Source organism: Triturus cristatus, chromosome 4_2 (assembly GCF_964204655.1).
Source record: "Triturus cristatus chromosome 4_2, aTriCri1.1, whole genome shotgun sequence".
Classification (NCBI taxonomy): Eukaryota; Metazoa; Chordata; class Amphibia; order Caudata; family Salamandridae; genus Triturus; species Triturus cristatus.
Window position 1 is genome coordinate 54,333,908 of NC_140586.1, and position 23,148 is coordinate 54,357,055.

General features: G+C 48.7%; 1 protein-coding gene across 7 annotated transcripts in view; it reads left to right on the top strand.

Moving 5' to 3' along the window:
• RFX1 (regulatory factor X1) overlaps positions 1 to 23,148 on the top strand; it is a 549,504-nt gene that overhangs the window by 287,885 nt on the left and 238,471 nt on the right. For all 7 annotated transcript variants that reach the window (XM_085600474.1, XM_085600477.1, XM_085600480.1 and 4 more), the window contains 2 exons: positions 4,040 to 4,155; positions 6,083 to 6,201. In XM_085600474.1, the coding sequence (XP_085456600.1) occupies positions 4,040 to 4,155; positions 6,083 to 6,201 (235 nt within the window). The remainder of the gene's footprint in view (positions 1 to 4,039; positions 4,156 to 6,082; positions 6,202 to 23,148) is intronic.

The window sequence follows — 23,148 nt, forward strand, 5'->3', positions numbered from 1 at the left end:
CAGAAGGAGTGTTAGACATCTGCAAATACATACATAGTCAATAAATGATACATACCACTCAATAAGGAGATCCACACCAATTTATAAAAATAACATGTATCTTTATATATATTTAGGCACCAGAATTAAAATGATCAGGTACGTACATTTCGAGATAGAAATACTTTTAGTTTTAAAAAGTTGACACTCTGTGCAATTTTCAGAGGCTGTAATATTATCCTCTGGGCGGAAAAACAAATACAGCATAAAAGTTCTTGGCAGCGACTTACGAGACCAATCGTCAGGACTTAAGGTGAGTACAGGGCAAGGTTCAAGGCAGCACCAGCAGGTCACCTCCAGCGGCACTAGGGCGGCTAGGTGCAGTGGTTCAATACAGCATCAGCGGCCCAGTGTTAGTCAATGGGGATCAGTCCGGTCTCAAAGAGGCTGCAGGTTTGGACGGGGAGGCCATTCGGTCTGAACCCCAGTGGGGGCTTAGGTCTCATAATGCTCAGGGACACCATTGGTCCTCTTCTCCACAGGCCAGGAGTGACGGGTGCAGAGGTAATTTGAGGAGCCAGGTTTGAGGGGGCCTGCGCAGAGAGGCTGCAGGTGGCATTGGGAAGTCCAAAGAGGGCAAGTCAAAGGTTGCCTTCGTCTATGGAGGTTGGGGAGGCACGCTGGCACAGTTGGCCCACTTCAGCTCCGGCTAGGTGGTTTGGTGCTTTCAGATGTCGGGTTTTGGCGGTCCGGAGTCCTCACAGGTCTCTTGGGGTGCTAGCAGGATGCAGGAAAGCAAGTCTGCTGCTCCACTGGAGTTCCTGGTTCTTGCGTGAAGTGCTGGCAGATCTTCCAGGCATTGGAAATGCGCAGCTGCAGAACAAGTCTTCTGATGGATAAATCTGCCAGTGGATTCCTCACCTTGTGAATATCCCCTGCGCCAGCAACATTCGGAAACTTTTGTAGCAGTCCACACCGATGAGATCGAAGATGACGTCACAGAGACACCGCTCCGCTCGCGACCCCGCTGACGTCACCGGCTCCATAAGAAGACCTCGTCGGCGTGATGACGTCAGTTCCCTTTTTTCCGCGCCGTCGACGCCAACGGATTTCGGGACTCTCTCTGTAGCTGTACTTGTTACTTTGTTTTCTGCTGGTTTCTCTCTCTCTTCTTCAGCTGAAATGTCGACGAAGAAGTCTGGTTTTAAACCCTGTCGAGAGTGTGGAAAGCACATGTCGATAACGGATCCGCATGAAGACTGCGTGTGGTGCCTATCATCAGACCACGAAGTTGAAGGATGTTCTTGCTGTCGCAAGATGAGCTCCAAGGCTCTTAAGGAGAGGGAAGCAAAATTGTTCATAGCCAAGATGAAAAAAGAAAAAAGAGGCCGGAGAAGATCGAGGTCGGCGTCGAAGTCGACTTTGGGGCATGCTTCTAAGTCCAAGAAGCACAAGAAAAAGAAGAGGCATGGATCTCGACATCACTCGGATAGGGATACTGCTCCGAGATCGACATCGCCCTTCCGACGCCGTAAGGACTTTGTATCTCCTTCGCCTGTTCCTGATTCACCTATTGGCCTGTCGTCACCTGTGGCTTCACCGGAGCATTCTCCGGCTCCATCTCCGACGCCGGCTCCATCTCCGGCTTCGTCTCCGGTTCCGATTGAGGAGCTTCCAGCTCGGGGTGAGCCTTCGGCTCCGCTGATTCCACCGTCGGCGCCGATCGGCCCGAGTCTGGTGATGCCTCAGACTGAGCCTTATCCATCATTTCCAGGCCCAGGTCAGGATCCTACGCATTATCTTAATGCTATGCATGGAGTCTTCTCCAGAGCCATGCACCCCTCTGGTGCACCTATGGGTCCTATGGCCTTCAGTTTGGGAGTTCCCCAAGCTTAGCCTCAGGCTCCCTTCATGCCATTTTTTCCGGCGACGCCGTCTTGGCATCTGCCGGCGCCGAGGACATGGACGCCGCTCCCTCCTTCACCGGCGCCGACTCGACCTCGTTCGACGCCGGCAGTCCCTTTGGATCCACGCTCGACGCCGGATCCGGCGCATGCGGATTCGGTCATGGCGCAGCCGACTCCTGCTGTGAGGGTCAGATCTAGGAGGGAGGCCCAAAGGGTACTGGATGAACAGAGGTACCTGATGGAGAAAGTAGAGGAGGGTCAGCTGATGGAGTCGGACGATGTGTTTGATGATTTGAAGGAGGCTAGTGGCCTGGATTTATCGCCTAAATGGGAGATTACTCCTCCTGCTGATGCTCCTTCAAAGGATGTGGCTTCATACCACGCTGTTATTAAGAAGGCGGCTGAACTTTTAGATCTGCAGTTGCCTTCTGCAGAGTTTAAGCCTAACATCCTGACAGAGGTTCTGCACTCTCCTTCTACTGCATCGTAGCCTTTGCTCCCTTTTAATGACGCCATTATAGAACCGGTAATGGAAGTATGGCATAAGCCCTTCTCTGCTCCTGCAGTTTCTATTGTATTTCTATTGCAATTGTCAAAGTTAGCAGACAAGCCGGCAGGATTGGCGCCAAGTCAGTTGCTGGTCTTCTGTTTTTGCTTCTTGCGACTCTTCATGTCTGTCCTCTTTCAGGCTGGCAGGATCTGCTTTCCTGGTGCTCCCCTGAATACTAGATTTACGGAAGTGTAGGGTAGTAGCCAATAGTCACTTACACCTGGGGCACTACACCCCCTATATGACCACATCATGTGGGAAGTGGGCATAACCCTGTCCCAGAGTTCCTACGTTTGCCATCACAAGGATGGCAGACCCTGAAATTTCGTATTCACTACAGGCAGCTCACCTTAGGGGTGGAACTGGCCTGGAGGTGAACACTCCTCTCTGACTAGTAATTTTCCCGCCCTATCCAGGTGCCAAATAGGCCCTGGAGGGGAGGGGGGGAGGGTGTGACTGTCGGTGGGCTCTTTGAAGCTCTCTGCATTGAAATGCTAATTCATAGGTCATCCTGTGGGAGGAGGTATAAACCCCCTCTGCCTGAGCAGTCTTTGTGCCTGACCGCCTGAGAGCAATGGCCCTAACCCCTGGGGGTCAGAAACTCGTCTGCTGTGGCAGGCTGGCTAAGACCAGTCCGTCCTATCAGTAGTTGGTAGGTTGTCAGGGGTACATCTAAGGTGCCCTCCTGGTGCCTGTATTAATAAATCCATCACTGTGATCAGTGTGGGCTTATTAATACATGATGTTTGATACCAAATATCTTTGGTTTCAGTGAAGCTATCATGTAGCTGAGGAACTTGTTTTTGACCAGTACCCTGCTCATGTACTTAAAATGGCTTCTCTGATCACATGCACTGGCAGCAACTGAACTGCCCAGCACAGGGACATATCTGCTCTTGCAGATATGTCATCGCTTGTAGTATAGTGCACCCTGCCTTAGGGATGTTAAGGGCTCCTGTAGGGATGACTTAACTATACTGCATGCAGTGTCTGCAGGCTTGGCAGACAGAGATGTGTGCCATATTGTGTTTTCACTTTTGGCTGCACGAAGACATGCAGCCTGCAGTGGTAGTCTGTATGTGTTTGGTGAGGGTCCCTTAGGGTGCACAATTCATGCTGCAGCCCTTAGGGACCCTTTTTAGCCTCCTTGCCCCAGGTACCAGGGGTACCACTTACTAGGGACTTATAGGGAGTGCTAAAGGTATTGCCAATTGGGGAAACAATTGTACAGTTCTGGGGAAGAGACCTGGCATCTCACAGGAACCCAGTGTACTTCCAGTCAAAATTGCTTTGAATACCAGGCAAAGTAGGGGTGGCCATGTCAAAAAAGGTACTTTCCTACACATTGCATGCTAAAAGACTCTTTGTGGTGGCGTGACTGCACGTTTCAGGACAGTATATTTACCCAAGGGTGTCTCATATATGTTTTAGTGGTTGTTGCAAGTATTTTGAGTGCTATAAAACACTGTACTCTATGTGCTACACTTAATATGTGTCTGCGTCAGCATGTGTTGCAAGAAAAGTATGTGCGTCTGTGTTTAAGGCAGAGGGGAGGGCTAATGTTTCAAGTTGTCACTAAGCCCTGAGTCTGCTTCCTTTCTAGACTTAAGCCTGTACAAAAGATGGACAGTATGACAAATGGCGTTGGAGTTGGGCAGCAGCAATCATCGGGGCTATCCGAAATCAGTGCCCAGGTGCAGCAGTACCAGCCATTCTTGGGTAAGCTATGCCACCATCTTCCTGCATTCTCCTAACCTGTTGGCTACTCAAAAGTGCAAGATTTTTTTTTCTAAAAGCCTTGTGCGTCAGCAGTGTTCTTCGCCGTTCAGTGTATCATTTCACAACCTCTATCCAATGTCACATGCACTGTGCACTTACTAAGTGACATTGTGTTGTTCTCCTGCCTTGTCATCTGCTGTTTTCACTCAATGTGACAACCATTCTGCATTCTCCATCGAATGTGTAACTGCTATTACCTAGTCATATGTGTTCACTGCTGCTCCTGCTTCATATGTCTACGTAGCTATTGTCAGAACATGCATTTGTTTGCATGGAGACCCTATTTTCTTGCTTAATGTTATTGCTGAATTTTAGACTGTGCAAGTGAAGGCACCGCTGTTCAGTGCCCAGTGCATGTGCTATGATGCCTAAAACATGTAAAAATTAGCAATTCCCTGCCTCCTATACCTAACTTTCTTGTAAGGGTATAATATATGGGTATATATTACATTCATGTCATGAAATGTTCAATGTAATCTGTGGACTGCAGCACCTAATCTGCCATCAATTAGTTTGGCAAGGAAAACATGACTTCAGGCCTACCAACATGGCCTTGCTGCTGCAGTTTGAACCTGTAGTCCAACCTGTCAAACTAACCCTTTTAACAGGGGAAAAACCTCTCTTTTAAATATAATATTAATATGTCACCTCTATGTAGACCTTGTAGCCCACAAGGTAGGGTGCAGGAATTTAAAAGTGGGACATGCAGAAATGTAATGTTACCAAGTCCCTGCAATGACAAGTCCCCAAAAGCTATTTTCACTGTAGAAGGCTATAGTTGTCCTATGAGATAACTAGAGTACAGATTAAAATAATTATTCAATTATATCCATTCTGGCTGATGTAATAGTTACTGAGAAGGTTACTTTTCACAATAGAAGCGGTAGATCACTTAAGCACATGTTCAAAAGAATGGTCCATTAACTTAGAAGGGACCATAATGAGCTTCCAAGATGGAGATGGTGTTCTTACATGGCGGGGCGAGACTTTGTCTTACATTCCCTTAAAATCCTTCATATGTGTTGTCAAAAAGGAGACTCAAGAACATTTCCTGTAGGCTATATTGAAACTTAATATAAGAAAGTTGTTAACCGAATTTACCAAATAAAAGAGGCAAATAATTACTTTTCTTACTGGCATGTTTGAGAATTATCTTTTCTAGATACCAAATGCAGAACCTCTTCCACTTGAATGGATACAAGAACCACCTAGCAACACGCTTTGCCTCTTTGAGAAGATTCATACAGTTTTAAGACACTACTGCATGTACTCTGGAGCTATCAGTTAATCTGAATAACGAACAGCTGTATTGTTTCCTGTACCATTACATTAAAATAGGATAAAGTATTTTAAGGAGATACTCTTTCTTATTAAAAAATAAAAGTGGTCTGGAACTACACAGACATGATTATGCTTTTAATGATAATATGACTGATGTATAACTAGAATATGAATAGCACAATTTCTTCTTCCATCCCTTATATGTTCCCTGCCTACTAACAAACAGTCTTTGATGGTTGTGTTTCCTCTGCAAAACCCGGTCTCTCCATTACCACCTCTTCTTCTAAGAACTCTCATTTGCAATGTCTTTCCTCCTCCATAGTCCTTTGTGGCCTTCCTCAACCCTACTGTTCCTACCCGGCTTTAGTGTAACTGAAGGAAATGTAGACAGTGTTAACGCTGTGCTAGTGTATATGTACTCATGAAGGTCAAACCTAGCTGGTGAGCATGAGCAACAGACCACTTTGCATGAGAAGGGGTGAGGAAACAAAGAGGTGAATGTACAACTCAATGATAGTACAAGGTTGTATTCTTGGTACAGTTGGTTTTATGTTATTTCAGATGATTTGTTTATTTCCCACTGTAGATGCCTCGCGGAGCCTTCCTGAGTTTGTGGAGATCGACCTGCTGGGGAAAGCTCTCCCTGTGGGGCTGGGAGCTGAGGATGTGAAGGAGTTCCAACTTCTGTACCGTGAGCACTGTGAGGTATGTGACACTTGCAATGGTTTCAGTTGCACACAGCAAATCATCTGAATTGCATTGCAGTGCTTTTGGTTGCCTGTGTAGAAAGATCAGAAGTGACAGATATGCAGCAAGGCACAGAAGAGGTCTTTCCAGGCAATACTTTAATAAGCAGTGTGTTGGTAGAGAGTGCCATACTAAACACAACCTCCTCCAGAGGCATTTGGTGCCTGGGTTTACCTTAATAACTAATGCCATCTGAGAGAGTTAGCGATTCCCTGGAAATCTTGATCTCTGTATCTGAGCTAACGTTTTCTGAACTGTGGAACCTGTTTGGGAACTTGTAATAAAAAATATGATAATAGTTCCTTGCTATCAGATTGTCAAAGGGTTCTGACATCTTTCTATAGGAAGTACTTAGAGACAAAGTATACCAGGGTCCTGGTTAGTGAGAGCACAGCTCAAGGATCAGAATCTTTATGTCACCCTGATAAATCACTGACTGCCAATAATTGGACCCTGAAACAATTTGGAGACTCTTTTCAGTAAAACCCATACCCATTCATACCTGCTTGTAGCCCTTGACCAGCCCTGTCAAGGTCCTGGATGTGCATTTGCTCTACACTGCACAGATTTCTGCTTTGATGGCAAAATTAACATAACCTAAAATCTATACTGCCTATTTTGTTGACATGGGTAGATGCCTATAAGAGGATTGTCTTACTTGGAGTCGTTGATTTTTGTGAACAAAGAGCAGTCTAAACATTTTGCCTGCATCTCATCCCCTCCCTCCAAAGACCTCCTTTAAGAAAATCTTCCCCCAAACAAAAACAACAGTAGTGACTTCTTGTTTGTCAGGAAATATACCCATATATTTTCTACAACGAAAAATACATTCTCTTTCATGAACAGATGCCTATAAGAGGCAAAATATTATGCTTTTCTTTTTTTTCCCTTTTCTGTTTTAAAAAGTAAATTCAATTAGTCATATTAACGTACAACACATTCCAACACACATTCCAGTAAATACTTTTAACCACAGATTCCTTGTCTTTAGAATATCCCCAGGTGCCAGACCATACCCAGAAGATTTTTTCAGCATATTCTCTGTGCCACAGTAGGTGCCGTTGTATGGCTCTGCGTCGGTCTTGTTCCTCCCTGGAAGTGATGGTCAGAGTCCCATATATATATTGTATTGTAATTGCATGTTCCAGGCATATGAGCTGCAGAATATATACTTGTGCATAGATCGCCGTCTGGTGTTGGACTCGGATGTTTGCATTTTGTTGTTGTATTAGAAGAAGTTTTTTGTAGTCATGAGATAGGTGACTCCTCCTTAGGACGATAGTGCGCATGGGCATTGACTCCATCCTCAAATCGTTTTTTTCTGCCATCGGGTTCGGATGTAAATTGCTGCGTTCCGGGTCAGTGTTTTACTCAATCCCCCTTCGACGCGCAATCCCTCACCGCTCGATGGTATTGTTTCGATCGCGTTTCCCCTTCGACATGCATCTAAAAATTCATCAAGACCTTCGATTCCGGTCATCGGCTTGGGCCATTGGGCCCATCTGCGCCATCAGGCCCTGCAGTCAATGGAAATAACTCCATTTAAAAAATGCCCTCTGTGTGGTGCTAAAGTCCCACACACCGATCTCCATGAGTTCTGTAACCTTTGCCTCACTCCAGAACACGAGGACAAAGACTCCGAGGCCGACGAGTCAGATGTCGGGGATCAGACGGTTACTCCAGGTCAACGGATCGTGAGTACCGAGATCGAGACCCCTGCCACATCTAAGACAAAAGATAAGGCTCCGGTAACACCTTCACCTTCGGGCTGAGGTCGACACCAAGATAATACTTCAGATGCCCTGCTCTCTGGCCCGGCTCCATCTACAAAGATGTAATCTGTTATACACATCTATATGATTACATCTTGCTACCATAGCCGCTTACCTACAAAACGGACAACACTTGTTTAAGGTACCTGCCATCAAAGCATTCATGGAAGGCCTTAAAAGGATTATTCCTCCCAGAGTTCTACCCTCTCCAGAGTGGAATCTAAACATTTTCCTTACCGGGCTCATGGGTCCCCCATTTGAACCTTTACATAAATGTGAGTTACAATTTCTCACATGGAAAGTAGCATTCCTTGTGGCGATCACATCTTTCATAAGAGTTAGTGAACTCCAGGCATTAACCATACAAGAACCATTTTTGCAAATACATCACAACAAAGTGGTTCTTAGGACAAACCCTAAATTCGTACCAAAAGTCGTTTCTGCTTTCCACCTTAACCAGTCTGTTGAGCTGCCAGTCTTTTTCCTCAACCAGACTCAGTAGCAAAACAGGCTCTTCATACGCTTGACGTCAAAAGAGCTATCCTTTTTCAGGAAAACTAAACAACTTTTTGTAGCTTTCTCACCACCACATAAGGGCAATCCTATATCAAAAGCTGGAATTGCCAGGTAGATCGTTAAATGCATCCAGATATGCTACCAAAGAGCAAAGTGTACATTATTAATTCCCCCTAGAGCGCATTCCACACGCAAACCAGGGGCTTCTAAGGCATTCTTAGGAAACATTCCTATAGATGACATTTGTAAAGCAGCAACATGGTCTACACCGCACTTTCACAAAACACTATTGTGTAGATGTGCAGGCAAAACAACAGGCTAGTGTGGGCCAGGCTGTACTAAGGACACTTTTTCAAACCACTGCAACAGATACAGGTGGCTACCGCTAGGGAGAGTACTACTATAGAGTCTATGCACAAGTATATATTCTGCAGCTCATATGCCTCGAACGGAAAATGCTACTTACCAATATGCATCTGTTCTTGGCATGTAGAGCTGTAGATTCGTATACTCCCACCCGCCTCCCCGGATACCTCTATCTGTTCCAGTACTATCTTACTTAGATACATTACAAATGAACATCCTTTTCTATTTCTTACTAACTCCATCATGACCCTCCATGGCAAAACAATCTGGAGATGGAGTCGATGCCCATGCGCACTATCGTCCTAAGGTAGAGTCACCTATCTAGTGACTACAAAGAACTTCTTCCAATACAACAACAACGTGCAAACATCCGAGCCCAACACCAGATGGCGATCTATGCACAAGTATATGATTCTGCAGCTCTACTTGCCAAGAACAGGTGCATACTGGTAAGTAGCATTTTCCTTATGTAGCGCTTACTACCCCTGATGAGGCGTCAAAGTGCTTTTTCGGCGAGTAGCATGCTACTCCGAAACCCAAAAAGGATTAGAGGTGAATTAATATAGTGAAATATGAAATTAATTTGAGCGGTGATATGTTAGTCTGTTTTGAATTGAGAAGGATAGTGGAGGGACAGAAGAGGAAAATGTTTGCATTTATATAGCGCTTCCTACTACTGATGAGGTGTTGAAGCGCTTTTCGGTCAGTAGTGCGCTACTCTGGAGCCAGAAGAGAATTAGTGGTGAATTAGTCTAGGGAAGTATGAAATTAAATTTGAGTGGTGGACATGTTAGTCTGTTATTTGGATTGAACAGGATAGTGGAGGGATGGAAGAGGGAAGGGTTTGCATTTATATAGTGCCTGCTCCCCTGATCAGGTGGTGTGGCACCTTTCAGCGAGTATCATGTTAAGCTGGAACCAACCTAGGGCACTGACCTGAGTTCCCGTCTTTCTGTGCCTTCGTACTCAGATCCAGATCTAGTGCCTAACTTTTCTTGTCAGTTTACAAGTTTATTCTCTCAAAATTCTTTTCAGTGTGCAAGGAAACATGTCACCTACTAAAAGTACAGGGGTCAATCAACCAATCAATCACAAGATTTGTAAAGCGCACTACAAGGCACTGAGGGAAAGATGGGGGGGGGAGGTTGTCGCTACTGGTCAAATAGCCAGGTCTTGAGTTGTCTCCTGAAGGTCAGGAGGTCTTGGATCTGTCGTAGGTTATGGGGAAGGGTGTTCCAGATCTTGGAGGCACGGGAGAAGGATCTGCCTCTGGTGATGGTTCTCCGGATGCGCGGGACGGTGGCCAGGGAGAGTTCGGCGGAGCGGAGGTGACGGTTGGGAACGTAGAAGGAGAGTCGACTGTTGAGGTAGGCTGGGCCGGCCTTGTGGAGTGCCTTGTGTGCATGGATCAGGAGTTTGAAGGAGATTCTCTTGTCGACGGGGAGCCAGTGCAGGTTTTTCAGGTGGGGGGGTGATGTGGCTGTGGCGTGGAATGTCGAGGATCAGGCGTGCAGAGGCGTTTTGGATTCTTTGCAGTCGTTTGATGAGCTTGTTCGGGGCTCCTGCGTATAGGGCGTTTCGTAGTCGTGTCTGCTGCCGACAAGGGCCTGGGTGACAGTTCTTCTTGTGTCTGTCGGGATCCACCTGTAGATCTTGCGGAGCATGCGGAGGGTGTTGAAGCAGGAGGAGGAGACTGCGTTGACTTGCTTGATCATGGTGAGCCTTGAGTCGAGGATGACTCCCAGGTTGCGTGCGTGGTCGGTTGGTGTCGGGGGTGCCCCTAGTGACGAGGGCCACCAGGAGTCGTCCCAGGCTGATGGGTTGGAGCCGAGGATGAGGATCTCCGTCTTGTCTGTGTTCAGCTTAAGTCGGCTGCACTTCATCCAGTCGGCGACGGCTTTCATTCCTTCGTGGAGGTTGGATTTGGCGGTGAGGGGGTCCTTGGTGAGGGAGAGGATCAGTTGAGTGTCGTCGGCATAGGAGATTATGTTGAGGTCGTGCTGTCGGGCGATGCATGCGAGTGGAGCCATGTAGATGTTGAACAGTGTCGGGCTGAGGGAAGATCCCTGGGGTACGCCACAGATGATCTCGGAGGCTTCGGATCGGAATGGGGGAAGGCGGATGCTCTGGGTTCTGCCAGAGAGGAAGGAGGTGGTCCAATCCAGGGCCTTGTCTCGGATCCCTGTGTCGTGGAGGCGTGTGCGTAGTGTGTGGTGGCAGGCCATGTCAAAGGCGGCGGAGAGGTCCAGGAGGATGAGGGCCGCCGTCTTGTCGTTGTCCAGCAGGATCCTGATGTCGTCTGTGGCGGCGATGAGGGCGGTCTCGGTGCTGTGGTTGCTGCGGAATCCTGACTGGGAGGGGTCCAGTATGCTGTTATCTTCGAGGTAGCGGGTGAGCTGTCTGTTGACGATCTTCTCGATGACCTTTGCTGGGAATGGAAGCAGGGAGATGGGCCGGAAGTTCTTGAGGTCGCTCGGGTCCGCCTTGGGTTTTTTGAGTAGGGCGTTGATCTCGGCATGTTTCAAGCTCTCTAGGAAGGTCGCGGTCTCGAAGGAGAGGCTGATGACGTTGCGCAGGTGGAGTGCGATGTAGCTGCCGACTTTGTTGAAGATGTGGTGTGGAAAAGGGTCTGATGGGGAGCCGGAGTGGATTGTGCCCATGGTCTTGATTGTGTCCTTGGTGTTCATGTTGACCCAGGCTGTCAGGGGGTCGTGGTCGATGGGGTGCGGCGGGTCTGATGTGTCGCGGCCTGTTGGGTTCGTCCGGGACTCGAAGCTGTCGTGGATGTCCGAAATCTTGCGGTGGAAGAAGATGGCGAGGGAATCACACAGGGCTTGCGTCGGCGGTATGTCGTTGGCGTTGGAGCTGGGGTCGGAGAGTTCCTTCACGATGCTGAAGAGCTCCTTGCTGTTGTGTGCATCGTTTTCGAGGAGGTCCTCTTGGCGGACCTGATGAGGTGATGGGGTGAAACATTGAAGGGACTGTTGCAAGCAGATGTCTGTGACAGATCTTTTGAGTTCAGGACACGAGATTGTGAAGCCAAACTGTACATCACTAAAAACCAAAGTAAGCTGTGTAAACCCCGTTACTCCAGTATTGGAGCTTTTATAGATTCACATGTTATGTTATGTTAACTGATGTTTGTGTAGCGCGTAATAAGCAGCTGGTCTCTTAGCACTTTGAGAAGACCAAAGTCCACTAGCAATCGCCGTTAGACACTTGGCGGATAATTTAGACTGTGTCCAGAGCCTCCCTAAACAGAAGAGTCTTGAGTTGCTTCCAAAAAGGGAGGAGTGCGGATTCTTTACGAAGGTTCTCAGGCAGTTGATTCCAAAGTTGGGGAATTAAGACAGAGAAAGCTCTGCCACCTTTGGATGCGGTTTTGACCCGTGAGTAGGCCAAGAGGCCTGCCTCGGACGATGGAAGAGTACGTCCCGGCGCATAGTACCCTAGGCGTTCCTTGATATAGGCTGGGGCCTGGCCATGGATGGCTTTGTGGGCAATGCAAAGGCCCTTGAACTTTGCTCTCTGTTTGATTGGGAGCCAGTGCAACTTACACAGCAAAATGGTAGCATGAGCCCTTCTAGGGAGCCTGATTATCAGCCTAGCTGCGTCATTCAAGATCACCTGTAGCTTGCTGATGAGTTTCTCAGGGAGGCAGATGTATAAAGCATTGCCGTAGTCCAATCTAGACACAATCGTGGCCGACACGATCATCTGTTAAGTGGCAGGTGAGAGAAGGGGGGTAAGTTTCTGGAACTGTCTCATTAAACCCGTACAGGTGCCGACCACAGAAGCTACTTGATTGGCCATAGAGAGATTGGCATCAATCTTGATGCCCAAACATTTTACAACAGGAACTGGTGTAGGGGAGGTTCCAAGCTCCTGTGGCCAGAAGAGGTCGTTCCAGGAGTAGTTTTTAGAAGAGATGACAAGGACCTCAGTTTTATCTGGGTTGACTTTTAGCGAGTTAGCTGTCATCCAGTTCACTGTGTATCTGAGGATGTTTTGCACATGAGTGTAGGCTTGCGGGGAATTCTCGATCTGGAGAATAAGTTGGGTATCATCCGCGTAGTTAAAGACTTGACAGTCCATGCGGGCCATTGCGGCCACCCGTGGCTGGAGATACATGTTGAACAGGAGTGGGGACAGTGCTGAGCCCTGGGGGACGCCACATGTGAGGGCACTACTGTTAGACACCTGCTCACCCAGTTGGACCCTTTGGGACTGCCCTGACAGAAAGGACTCAAGCCTCTGGTGTGCCAATCCACGAATTCCCAAGTCGGCAATCTGGGCCAGAAGCTGTGCGTGATTGACTATATCGAACGCTGCTGACAGATCTAACAGAATCAGGGCGCTTGGTTTTTTGTTGTCGGCCAGAACTCTAAGCTAGTCGAGCACAGACAACATCACCAGTTCAGTACTATGGTGGGCCCTGAAACCGGCCTGCCGCACCTGAAGTAGCTGGTGTTGCTCCATGAAAGATGAGAGTATTTTGAGGACATGTTGCTCCACTTATTTTGCCAGAAAAGGAAGCTGGGAAATGGGCCTATTGTTTTTAAGATTGGCCGCATCTGCCCCTGGTTTCTTCAGCAGGGGAATAACCCTGGCCTCCTTCAGGCTGGAGGGCAAGTAACCTGTCTCCAGGGAATGATTAAGTAGAGAAAGCATCTCCCTCTCTAGCCCGAGAAGGGCCATTCGAAAACTCCTCGGAGGACAGGGGTCTGCTGGGAGCCTAAATTGACGCGATTCATCAGGCGTGACAGGGAGGCTAAGTCTAGATTGGAAAAGGAGGTGAGTTGCTCACCGGGAGTCCCAGGGGCTAAATTTCGGTCCAGGGGGCGCTGGTTAATTGGAGTGTTGTCGATCTCAGCTAGAATGTTCCTGACTTTAAGAAGAAAGAAGGCCTGAAATTTGTTGCATTCCGCCGCTCGGTGCAGGTTTCTGTTCTGACTTCTGGCTGAGTTCTTTTAAAATTCTAAACGTTTCCCTCTGTTTGTTTGTAGGGACTGTAATTCTTGCCTCATAGTATTCAGCCTTAAGGCTAGCATGGTTTTATATCTTGCAAGCGCGACTGGGTGGTATGATTTGCGCCATAGCCTCTCGGATTGGCGGAGGATTTGCTTCCTTCCTTGCTTGAATCCTTCCCCGTGTTCGAGATGGGAGTCCCCTGGTACCCTAATAAAGCAATGTACTGATAGTTATAGACTAGAAAAAGCCTAGGCCTCTTAGTGTAGTATTTTATTGTAGTCATTTTAAGAAAAGAGACTAAACGTTTGGCATTAACCAATCAGAATGAATCCCCCTTTAGAACACTCCTGTGAGATGCTCCAGTCCCTCAGATTTTCCTCCGCATGTCATGCTAGGGAGTCTCCACTGAGCACTGCTTAGTTTTTCCTGTTCTACACTTCTTCACAGCAAATCTATCATGTGCGCGTGTGTGTGTGTGTGTGTGTGTGTGTGTACACACACAGATATTTCTTCCACCTATATATCTGTACTTTTGTCTTGCCACTAAATTTGACTGCATTATGTCAGAGAAGACAAAAAAGACTCTTCAGAGATTATGCTAACAGTGGGAAAAAGAGCCGATATACAGAGGACCCACATCAAGACTGCATCTACTGCTTCTACCCTGCTCACAAAGCAGCAGACTGTAAGGTATGTCATACCTTGTTTACCAAGATCCTTAAAGACTGGAAAGGGAAGCTCCTTCTGTGGCTCCAAAAACTTAAATCTAGGGAGTAGCCTCCCTCTGATACTGACAGTGAAGAATCTTTTTCCAGGACATCTCACAAAAGACAGAGAGACTCTTCACATGCCTCTCAGCAGCCTCCCAGCAAATATTCTAAAAAATCCTCTCATGGCCCTCACTTAGCGAGCAAATATTAGGAACAAGGATCTACTAGTCATCTGCAGAAGAAACAGTCTTCAAAAACTGTATCTGAGCCGCCTACACCTCCACCACAGATAAAGCGCTCTTTCAAAAAGCCATCTTCAGCGCAGTTGAAGGCTAGAAGTGTCTCAACGACGATGAAAAAATCCCCTCCGACTACGTCTACTTCCAGTACTTCCACTTCAACTACATTTTCCACAGCTTCTTCACTTTCAACAATGCTACTCTCGTCTACAAGCCACATTCTGATTGCTTCCACAAACATACTATCCTGATCAAAGCAACCATCGTTGACGAAGACTCCACCGTTGATGTCGCAGCCATCGCCGACCAAGACTCTTTTGTTGGCGAGAACACAGCTGTCGACGAAGTCACCGCCGTCAACCAAGACTACGTAGTTGACAACAACATCACGTCGAAGAAGGATATGCTACCTGCGACGATGATCCCATCGAAAGTATCGTTGACGAGACAAAAAACAGCATAGCATTGACAGTCTCCTCTTCTTACTTCAGCCCACACTTCTCCAAGTAAGATATCCCCTCTACTACCCACTCACCTGCAGGAAGAGGAAGACTCAGAGGAGGAAGGTCTCTTTGGTGTCGCACACAGTCCCTCAGAATTACATGTAAAGTGTCAAACGTAGGATGAAGAAGAGGGATATTATGAACAATCCTATTATGTTCTACCTGAGCATTTCCACCAACAACATCAGGAGGAAATGATTTGCAGTTTATGCTAAATGAGTATCGCAGGCACTTTCCACCATCAATGTCTCCCACCACACACTCATCTCCACCTTCAACGTCACCAGGTAAACCATCTTCACCATCACTGCCTCCAAGGCCGCTGCTTTTGTCTCCACTGATTCTGCGTACACCGCAGATAGGTCCCTGTCACGATCATTCAACATCAGACGATGGCAGGGAAGAAGGTGAGCCCTGTGACACAGTGGCAGAGTGGGATGATTATATGTTGCCACTCCCCTCATCACCAACACCTCCGGGGGATTCTCCCCCCGAAGATATGGGAGGATTCCACAACCTCTTTGAGAGAGCAGCTAAGAGGTTTGATCTCCCCATGCCAACAAAGCGGTCGGACTGCTTTCTCTATGACTTAAAAGAGCCCTTACGAAAATATGTCGAGCCATACCCATTATCGATCTCATTTGGGAGAAAGGCATTAAGGTCATGAGGACCCCGGCTTCAGTAGCTGCCGTATTACCATGCCTAGATAAAAAGTGCACAGCACCTGAGGAGGCCCCCACATGTGTCACTGGACATCCTAAACCAGACTTGATGGTCACGCAAGCAGCTCAGCGCCGCTCCAAAAATCCCTCAGCACCACTCTCTGCGCCTCCAGATAAAGAGGGGGCCCTGGACACAATTGGCAAACATTTTTCCTCCATGTCTACACTCACAGTCAGGGTAGCCAACTCCTTGGCAGTCTCGGCAGGGTAGGATCGACAAATGTGGTTGGATATTAATCCTTATATTGACCAGCTACCTGAGGATTTCAAGGCAGAAGCCAAAAAAGTCCTACATGAGGGAGAGCGCACATCCAGTGAAATCATAGATAGTGATTGGCATGGATATTGCTGTCACCTGATTCAGGCAATTGGCAGCTGCTACAGGTTCGAGGCATGTGGGCTGCTGAATTCATATCTGTGCATAGATCGCCGCCTAGTGTTGGGTCCGGATGTTTGCACGTTGTTGTCCTGGAAGAGTCTTCGAAGTATCCTGAGATAGGTGACTCCTCCCCTGGACCACAGTGCGCATGGGCATCCTCTCCATCCTCAGATTGTTTTTTTCCGCCATTGGGTTCGGATGTGCTTATCTTAGCTCAAGTTAGGTAAATTTAGTTTAAGGCCAAACGGCCTTTAGTTTTCGTCGGTACTGTTCCCGCTCGGTATCGACAGCTTTCTTGCTTAGTTTAGCAAACTTCTTCAAGTTTTTTGGATCCGTTTAATCCAACCATCGACCTTACATCGACGATGGAATCGAGGACCCCATTCAAACGGTGTCCTGTATGCCACGCCAAATATCCACATATCGACGTCCACCCGGTGTGCAACAAATGCCCTCGTCGGATCACGACGAATCGAAATGTATGGCCTGTGCCCGATTCCGATCCAAGAAGACTCTCCGGAATCGACGAGCAGCGAGATTAGAAGCGCACCAATCGGCACCGGCCCCGGCCAACATCTTCAGCACCGAGGATGTTGAAAGCGTGGAAGACATAAACTCCAGCCCCGCTTCCGAACACGATTCCCGATCGGAAGACGCCGATGAAGCGCTTTTTCACAGGGAAGAAGCCGACGATGAGGTAGGAGACTACGATGAGGCCTTTGGGGCCGAAGAAGATAGGTCTGGTGAAGAGCAGGGCCTACCCGTCGAAACGGAGGCTATCAAAGTGCGTCATTCTACGGCTCCGGTCGAGGGATCGCCTCCGGGCCTTACCAGAGACCAATCCCGCAGTTCTTCGGCCCCGCCTTCGGGCCCGGCCTCGAACATCCATTATTACCGAAAAAGACTGGTTTCCCTTCAACGAAACCGAAACCAATCGTCGCACCGGTTCCCCAGAAACCGAAAGTGAAACTGGTAGTGGTCGGCTCGAAGCCCTCGAAGACCTCCACTCCTTCGACGCCAGCACAAACCGTCGGCTCCGAACGCGCTAAAAGGGATTTCGGTGCCGAACTCGCTGCTGCGGACATCGGTACCGACCCGAAAAGGAAGGCCATCGGTACCACAAAGGCGCCTCGGCACCCGGCACCGAAGCAATCGGCCCCGACCACCAAAGTTAAGATGGCCGCTCCATCGGAGTCCACTTCGAAGGCAGCGACACGGGTCAAATCATCGACTCCGTCGACCGCTACTACCTCTCCTCGAATCGATGACTCGGTGGCTCCGAAGCAGTCCACGCCTACCACAACGGAACCACTCGGCACCAAAGAACCTTCGGCGTTCTCGGTGCGACAAGTTGCGGCATCATTGCAACGCATTAGAGAACGGGCAGCCCTCCAGTCCACGTCGGGCCCCGACCCGAAAAAGGCTCCGAAGGCACCCTCGGCACCAACCAACATCACTTTTGGTTTGCCGCCGTCCACGGCGCCGAAGATGTTCGAAATCCGAACACGTGTCCGCCAGACAAGGTCCCCATCTACTGGACACTCTCCTACTGAGCCTTCACCGTCCCAATTCATCGACGCCGACACCGGCAGACTCATGCTCCGAAAACGGAAGGTCACGCCAGAGCAGGCCTTGGACTCTTACAGAATCCCTCTAAAGCAGAAACTGCCAGCAGAGTCGGAACCGGTTCTATATGAACGCCTGCATACCTCCTATCCGGATCCCCAGTCCTTTTCTCCGACGCCCTCCGACACGGACGCAATGGAGGATTACATGGGTGATGATACCACCTACCCTAGGGATATAGATCCTGAGGAGCAGCAGGACCCAGATCAAGCTTGGTATGACCCTGCAGACCCGGGTGCCGCAACAGATACCCAGGACACGCAGCTTTACGGCGCAAAGACATCTCCCACAGAGGACACTGCTGCCTTCAATGCCCTCATAGAACGTGCTGCAGCCAATCATGGAGTGCAACTCCACTCTGACACTGTTGAGGACGACTTCTTGGTGGACACTTTCGCCTCCTCTGAGAGGACTGTCAAGACTCTGCTCATGTTGAAAGGTGTTCTCAAGCCAGCGAAGGACATTTTCAAGGAAACGACCAGGGCACGGGTGCTGAACCCCAGGATTGAAAAAAAATACAAACCTGCGCCCTATGTACATTAGGGGACAGTTACCTCTGGACTCCATGGTGGTTGCTAACGCTCGCAAACGAGCGCACTCGCAAACAACTGGTGACGCTCCTCCCCCAGACAAGGAGTCCAAAGTGCTGGAGACCTCAGGCAAGAGGATTGCAGCTCAAGCAGCAAACATCTGGCGCATTGCCAATACACAGGCACTCCTGGCTCGCTACGATCGTTCACACTACGACACGCTAGAGTCACTACTCCAACATCTGCCAGACGAATACAAAGAGGCAGCAGAGCTCCTCATCAGAGAGGGACAACTTCTTACAAACGCATCCATTAGGTGCGCACTAGATGCTGCCGACACAGCTGCGAGGGCGATAAACACCAGCGTCATGTTACGCCGACACGCTTGGTTAAGAATCTCCGGATTCAAACCTGAGATTCAAAACAACATCCTAAATCAGCCTGTCAACCCTGACTACTTATTCGGACCAGAAGTTGACACCACCTTAGAAAAGATAAAAAAGGACACTGACACTGCAAAGTCAATGGGGGCTCTGCAAACGCAAACATTTCGTAGTTGCTCCTTTCATCGCCCCGGGAATAGGGGAGCAGCTAGAGGACAGGGGTCACAGCAGACATACAATAAAGGGGGCACACAGAGTACCTACGATAAAAACAACAGAGGTGGATATCGTGGCTCCAGCACCAAGGGCTGAGGACGCGGTTACGGCAACACCAGGTCCTCACCCAAGAACAAACAGTGACGCCCTCTCCCTTCCCCCCGATCACGTAACACCTGTCGGGGGGAGACTCCAGCGGTTCCTGTCCACGTGGAAAGCCATCACCACGGACAGGTGGGTCAGGGATAATATTCAGCACGGTTACTGTCTCGAATTAACCTCCACTCCACCCACAATACCGCCAAAACACCGTCCTATGTCCGCAGAGCACTTAGCATTATTGCAGCAGGAAGTGCTAAGTATGCTGCAAAAAGGTGCAATAGAGGTCGTACCCGTCAACCAGCAGGGGACAGGAGTGTACTCCCTGTACTTCCTAATCCCAAAAAAGGACGGGTCGCTCAGACCTATACTAGACCTCAGACCCCTCAACCACTGCATTCTGTCGGAGTATTTTCATATGCTCACCCTACAGCAGGTTCTCCCGCTGCTCAGCCAGGGAGACTTCCTAGCCGCTCTAGACCTCAAAGATGCGTACTTCCACATACCCATCCACCCATCACACAGGAAATATCTCAGGTTCACTATTCAGGGACAGCACTATCAATTCAAAGTCCTCCCCTTCGGCGTGACAACAGCACCCAGGGTCTTTACAAAGTGCCTAGCTACAGTGGCTGCACATCTACGGCGACGACACATTCACGTCTACCCTTACCTGGACGACTGGCTTGTTCAGGCAAAGTCAGCCCAGCAATGTGCCAGCCACATGTCCCTCACCATTCACCTTCTTCACAGTCTGGGATTCTCACTAAATTACCCGAAATCACATCTACAACCCGCACACGTACAACAGTACCTGGGCGCGACCATAGACACTCTGGCAGCCACAGCTCAACCAAATTTAGTGAGGATCAACAGCATGCAACTGCTGATCTCAAAGTTCAAACCACAACACTCCCTTCCTGCAAGAGTGTTCATGCAGTTGATAGGCATGATGGCCTCCTGCATTTTCATAGTCCCGCACGCGAGTCTACATATGCGCCCGCTTCAGGAGTGCTTAGCACGTCAATGGAATCAGGCTCACGGGCAATTAAAAGACCTAGTGTTGGTGAGCAGTCGGGCATACAACTCTGCATTGGTGGAATCCACAAAACCTTTGCAAGGGCCGACCGTTCCAAGAGCCTGTTCCACAAATAATACTGACGGCGGACGCGTCTCTCCAGGGATGGGGAGCTCATGTACTCAATTACACAGTGCAGGGACTATGGACAACGCAACAAAAGAAGATGCACATCAACCTTCTGGAACTGATGGCAATCTTCCTGGCAATGAAGGCATTCAAAGTACACTTGTGCAACAAAGTCGTGTTGATCCGGACGGACAACATGACTGCCATGTACTACATACAGAAGCAGGGAGGAACACACTCTCCACAGTTGTCTCATCTGGCTCAGAGCATGTGGAAGTGGGCCATTCAGAGGAACCTATTCCTCATGGCGGAACACCTCCCGGGCAAGGACAACCAGATGGCGGATCTGCTCAGCAGACACAGCCACCAAATGCACGAGTGGGAGCTACACCCATCAGTACTCCAACCGTACTTCCAACAGTGGGGTCACCCAGAGATAGACCTATTCGCCACAAACGAAAACGCAAAATGCCGAAGCTTTGCCGCCAGGTTCCCACATCCACAATCGCAGGGCAATGCGATATGGATGAACTGGTCCGGCAGATTTGCGTACGCTTTTCCCCCAGCGCCATTAATACCACTGGTGGCACGCAAACTGCGACAGCACTCACTGACGCTTATCCTAGTTGCTCCAACATGGGCGCGCCAGCCATGGTACACCACCTTTCTGGAACTTTCCGTGGTGCCGCATCAAAGGCTGCGGATAAAACCTGCACTTCTAACGCAGAGCCATGGCGAAATTCAGCACCCAGATCCGCAACAGCTGAACCTGGCAATCTGGCTCCTGAAGTCTTAGAGTTTGGCTACCTAAATCTGCCACCTGACTGTATGGAGATCATCAAGGAGGCCAGGAGACCCACTACCAGAGCTTGCTATGCGGCTAAATGGAAGAGGTTTGTCATTTACTGCACCCACAATGACATCAACCCGCTAGACGCATCCATTCAAAACATAATCTGTTACCTCTTACACCTATACCGATGCAATCTGGCATACACCTCAATACACATCCATTTAACCGCGATAGCAGCCTATCTCCAAAACAGGCAGCACCTCTCTTTATTCAGAGTGCCTGCCATCAAAGCTTTCTTGGAGGGACTTAAACGAGTAATTCCCCCAAGACACCCGCCAGCACCAGTGTGGAACCTCAACTTGGTCCTCACCAGACTAATGGGTCCACCCTTCGAACCTCTACACTCGTGTGAGATTCAATTCCTCACCTGGAAAGTAGCTTTCCTAGTAGCAATCACTTCCTTAAGAAGAGTTAGTGAGCTCCAGGCACTAACCATTCAAGAGCCATTCATACAGGTTCACGCAAACAGGGTCGTACTGCGTACCAACCCCAAATTCATGCCTAAAGTAATATCGCAGTTCCACATGAATCAAACTATTGAACTGCCTGTTTTCTTTCAAAATCCACAAAATGTCGCTGAAAGAATGCTACATACACTAGATGTGAAAAGGGCCCTCATGTACTATATAGACAGAACTAAAGACTTTAGGAAGACAAAACAACTTTTCATTGCCTTTTCTCCACAACACAAAGGCAACGCCATCTCCAAAGCAGGTATAGCCAGATGGATCGTTAAATGTATTCAAATTTGCTATCAAAAGGCTAAGCGCACATTAACGATTCCCCCACGAGCCCACTCAACACGTAAGTTAGGGGCGTCCATGGCTTTCCTGGGAAACATTCCTTTACAGGAAATATGTAGAGCAGCCACATGGTCCACTATACATACATTTACCAAACACTACTGTGCAGATGTACACTCAAAACAGCAGGCAGCTGTAGGACAGGCTGTTCTCAAAACTCTTTTTCAGACCGCTGCAGCTGGCACTGGTGGCCGCCGCTAATAGGAGGTACTGCTATGTATTCTATGCACAGATATGAATTCAGCAGCCCACATGCCTCGAACTGAATATGCTACTTACCAGTATGCATCTGTTCTTGGCATGTAGGGCTGCTGACATTCATATCGCCCACCCTCCTCCCCGGCGCCTGTAGCAGCTGCAGCTCTCAGAATTACTGTATAGCATGGTCATCACTTTCTGTATCTACTCCATCACTGCCACAATGGCGAAAAACAATCTGAGGATGGAGAGGATGCCCATGCGCACTGTGGTCCAGGGGAGGAGTCACCTATCTCAGGATACTTCGAAGACTCTTCCAGGACAACAACGTGCAAACATCCGGACCCAACACTAGGCGGAGATCTATGCACAGATATGAATGTCAGCAGCCCTACATGCCAAGAACAGATGCATACTGGTAAGTAGCATATTCATTCTCAGGCATCAGAGATGATTAAAAGCTACCTCTTTCTGTCCCGAGGTCCAAAGCAAGATTCTGGACCTACCTACGATGGAGAAGCTCTCTTCGGGAAACGCGTGGATGAGGCCGTCCAGGCTATCAAGGCAGATACCGATACTGCTGAGTCTTTAGGAACCTTACAGTTTCGGAAAGTCCCTTTTCGTGCCTCAAGGAGAAGAGGACAACCTTCCTACAGAGGGGGTTATCAACGGTATCAATACACCTCTTACTCCACCTCCTCCCAACCATATTGCCTCAAATATCAGCAGAGGCAACCACCGCAATCCTGATACGTAAAATCTCAGCCTAGAGGAAAGGCAGGACAATCTGGAAAGGATACCAACCATCACCAATGATGTGTCCCGGACTCCAGCTACCCCCCCCCCCCCCACCTTCTGCCTTCGGTGGCAAT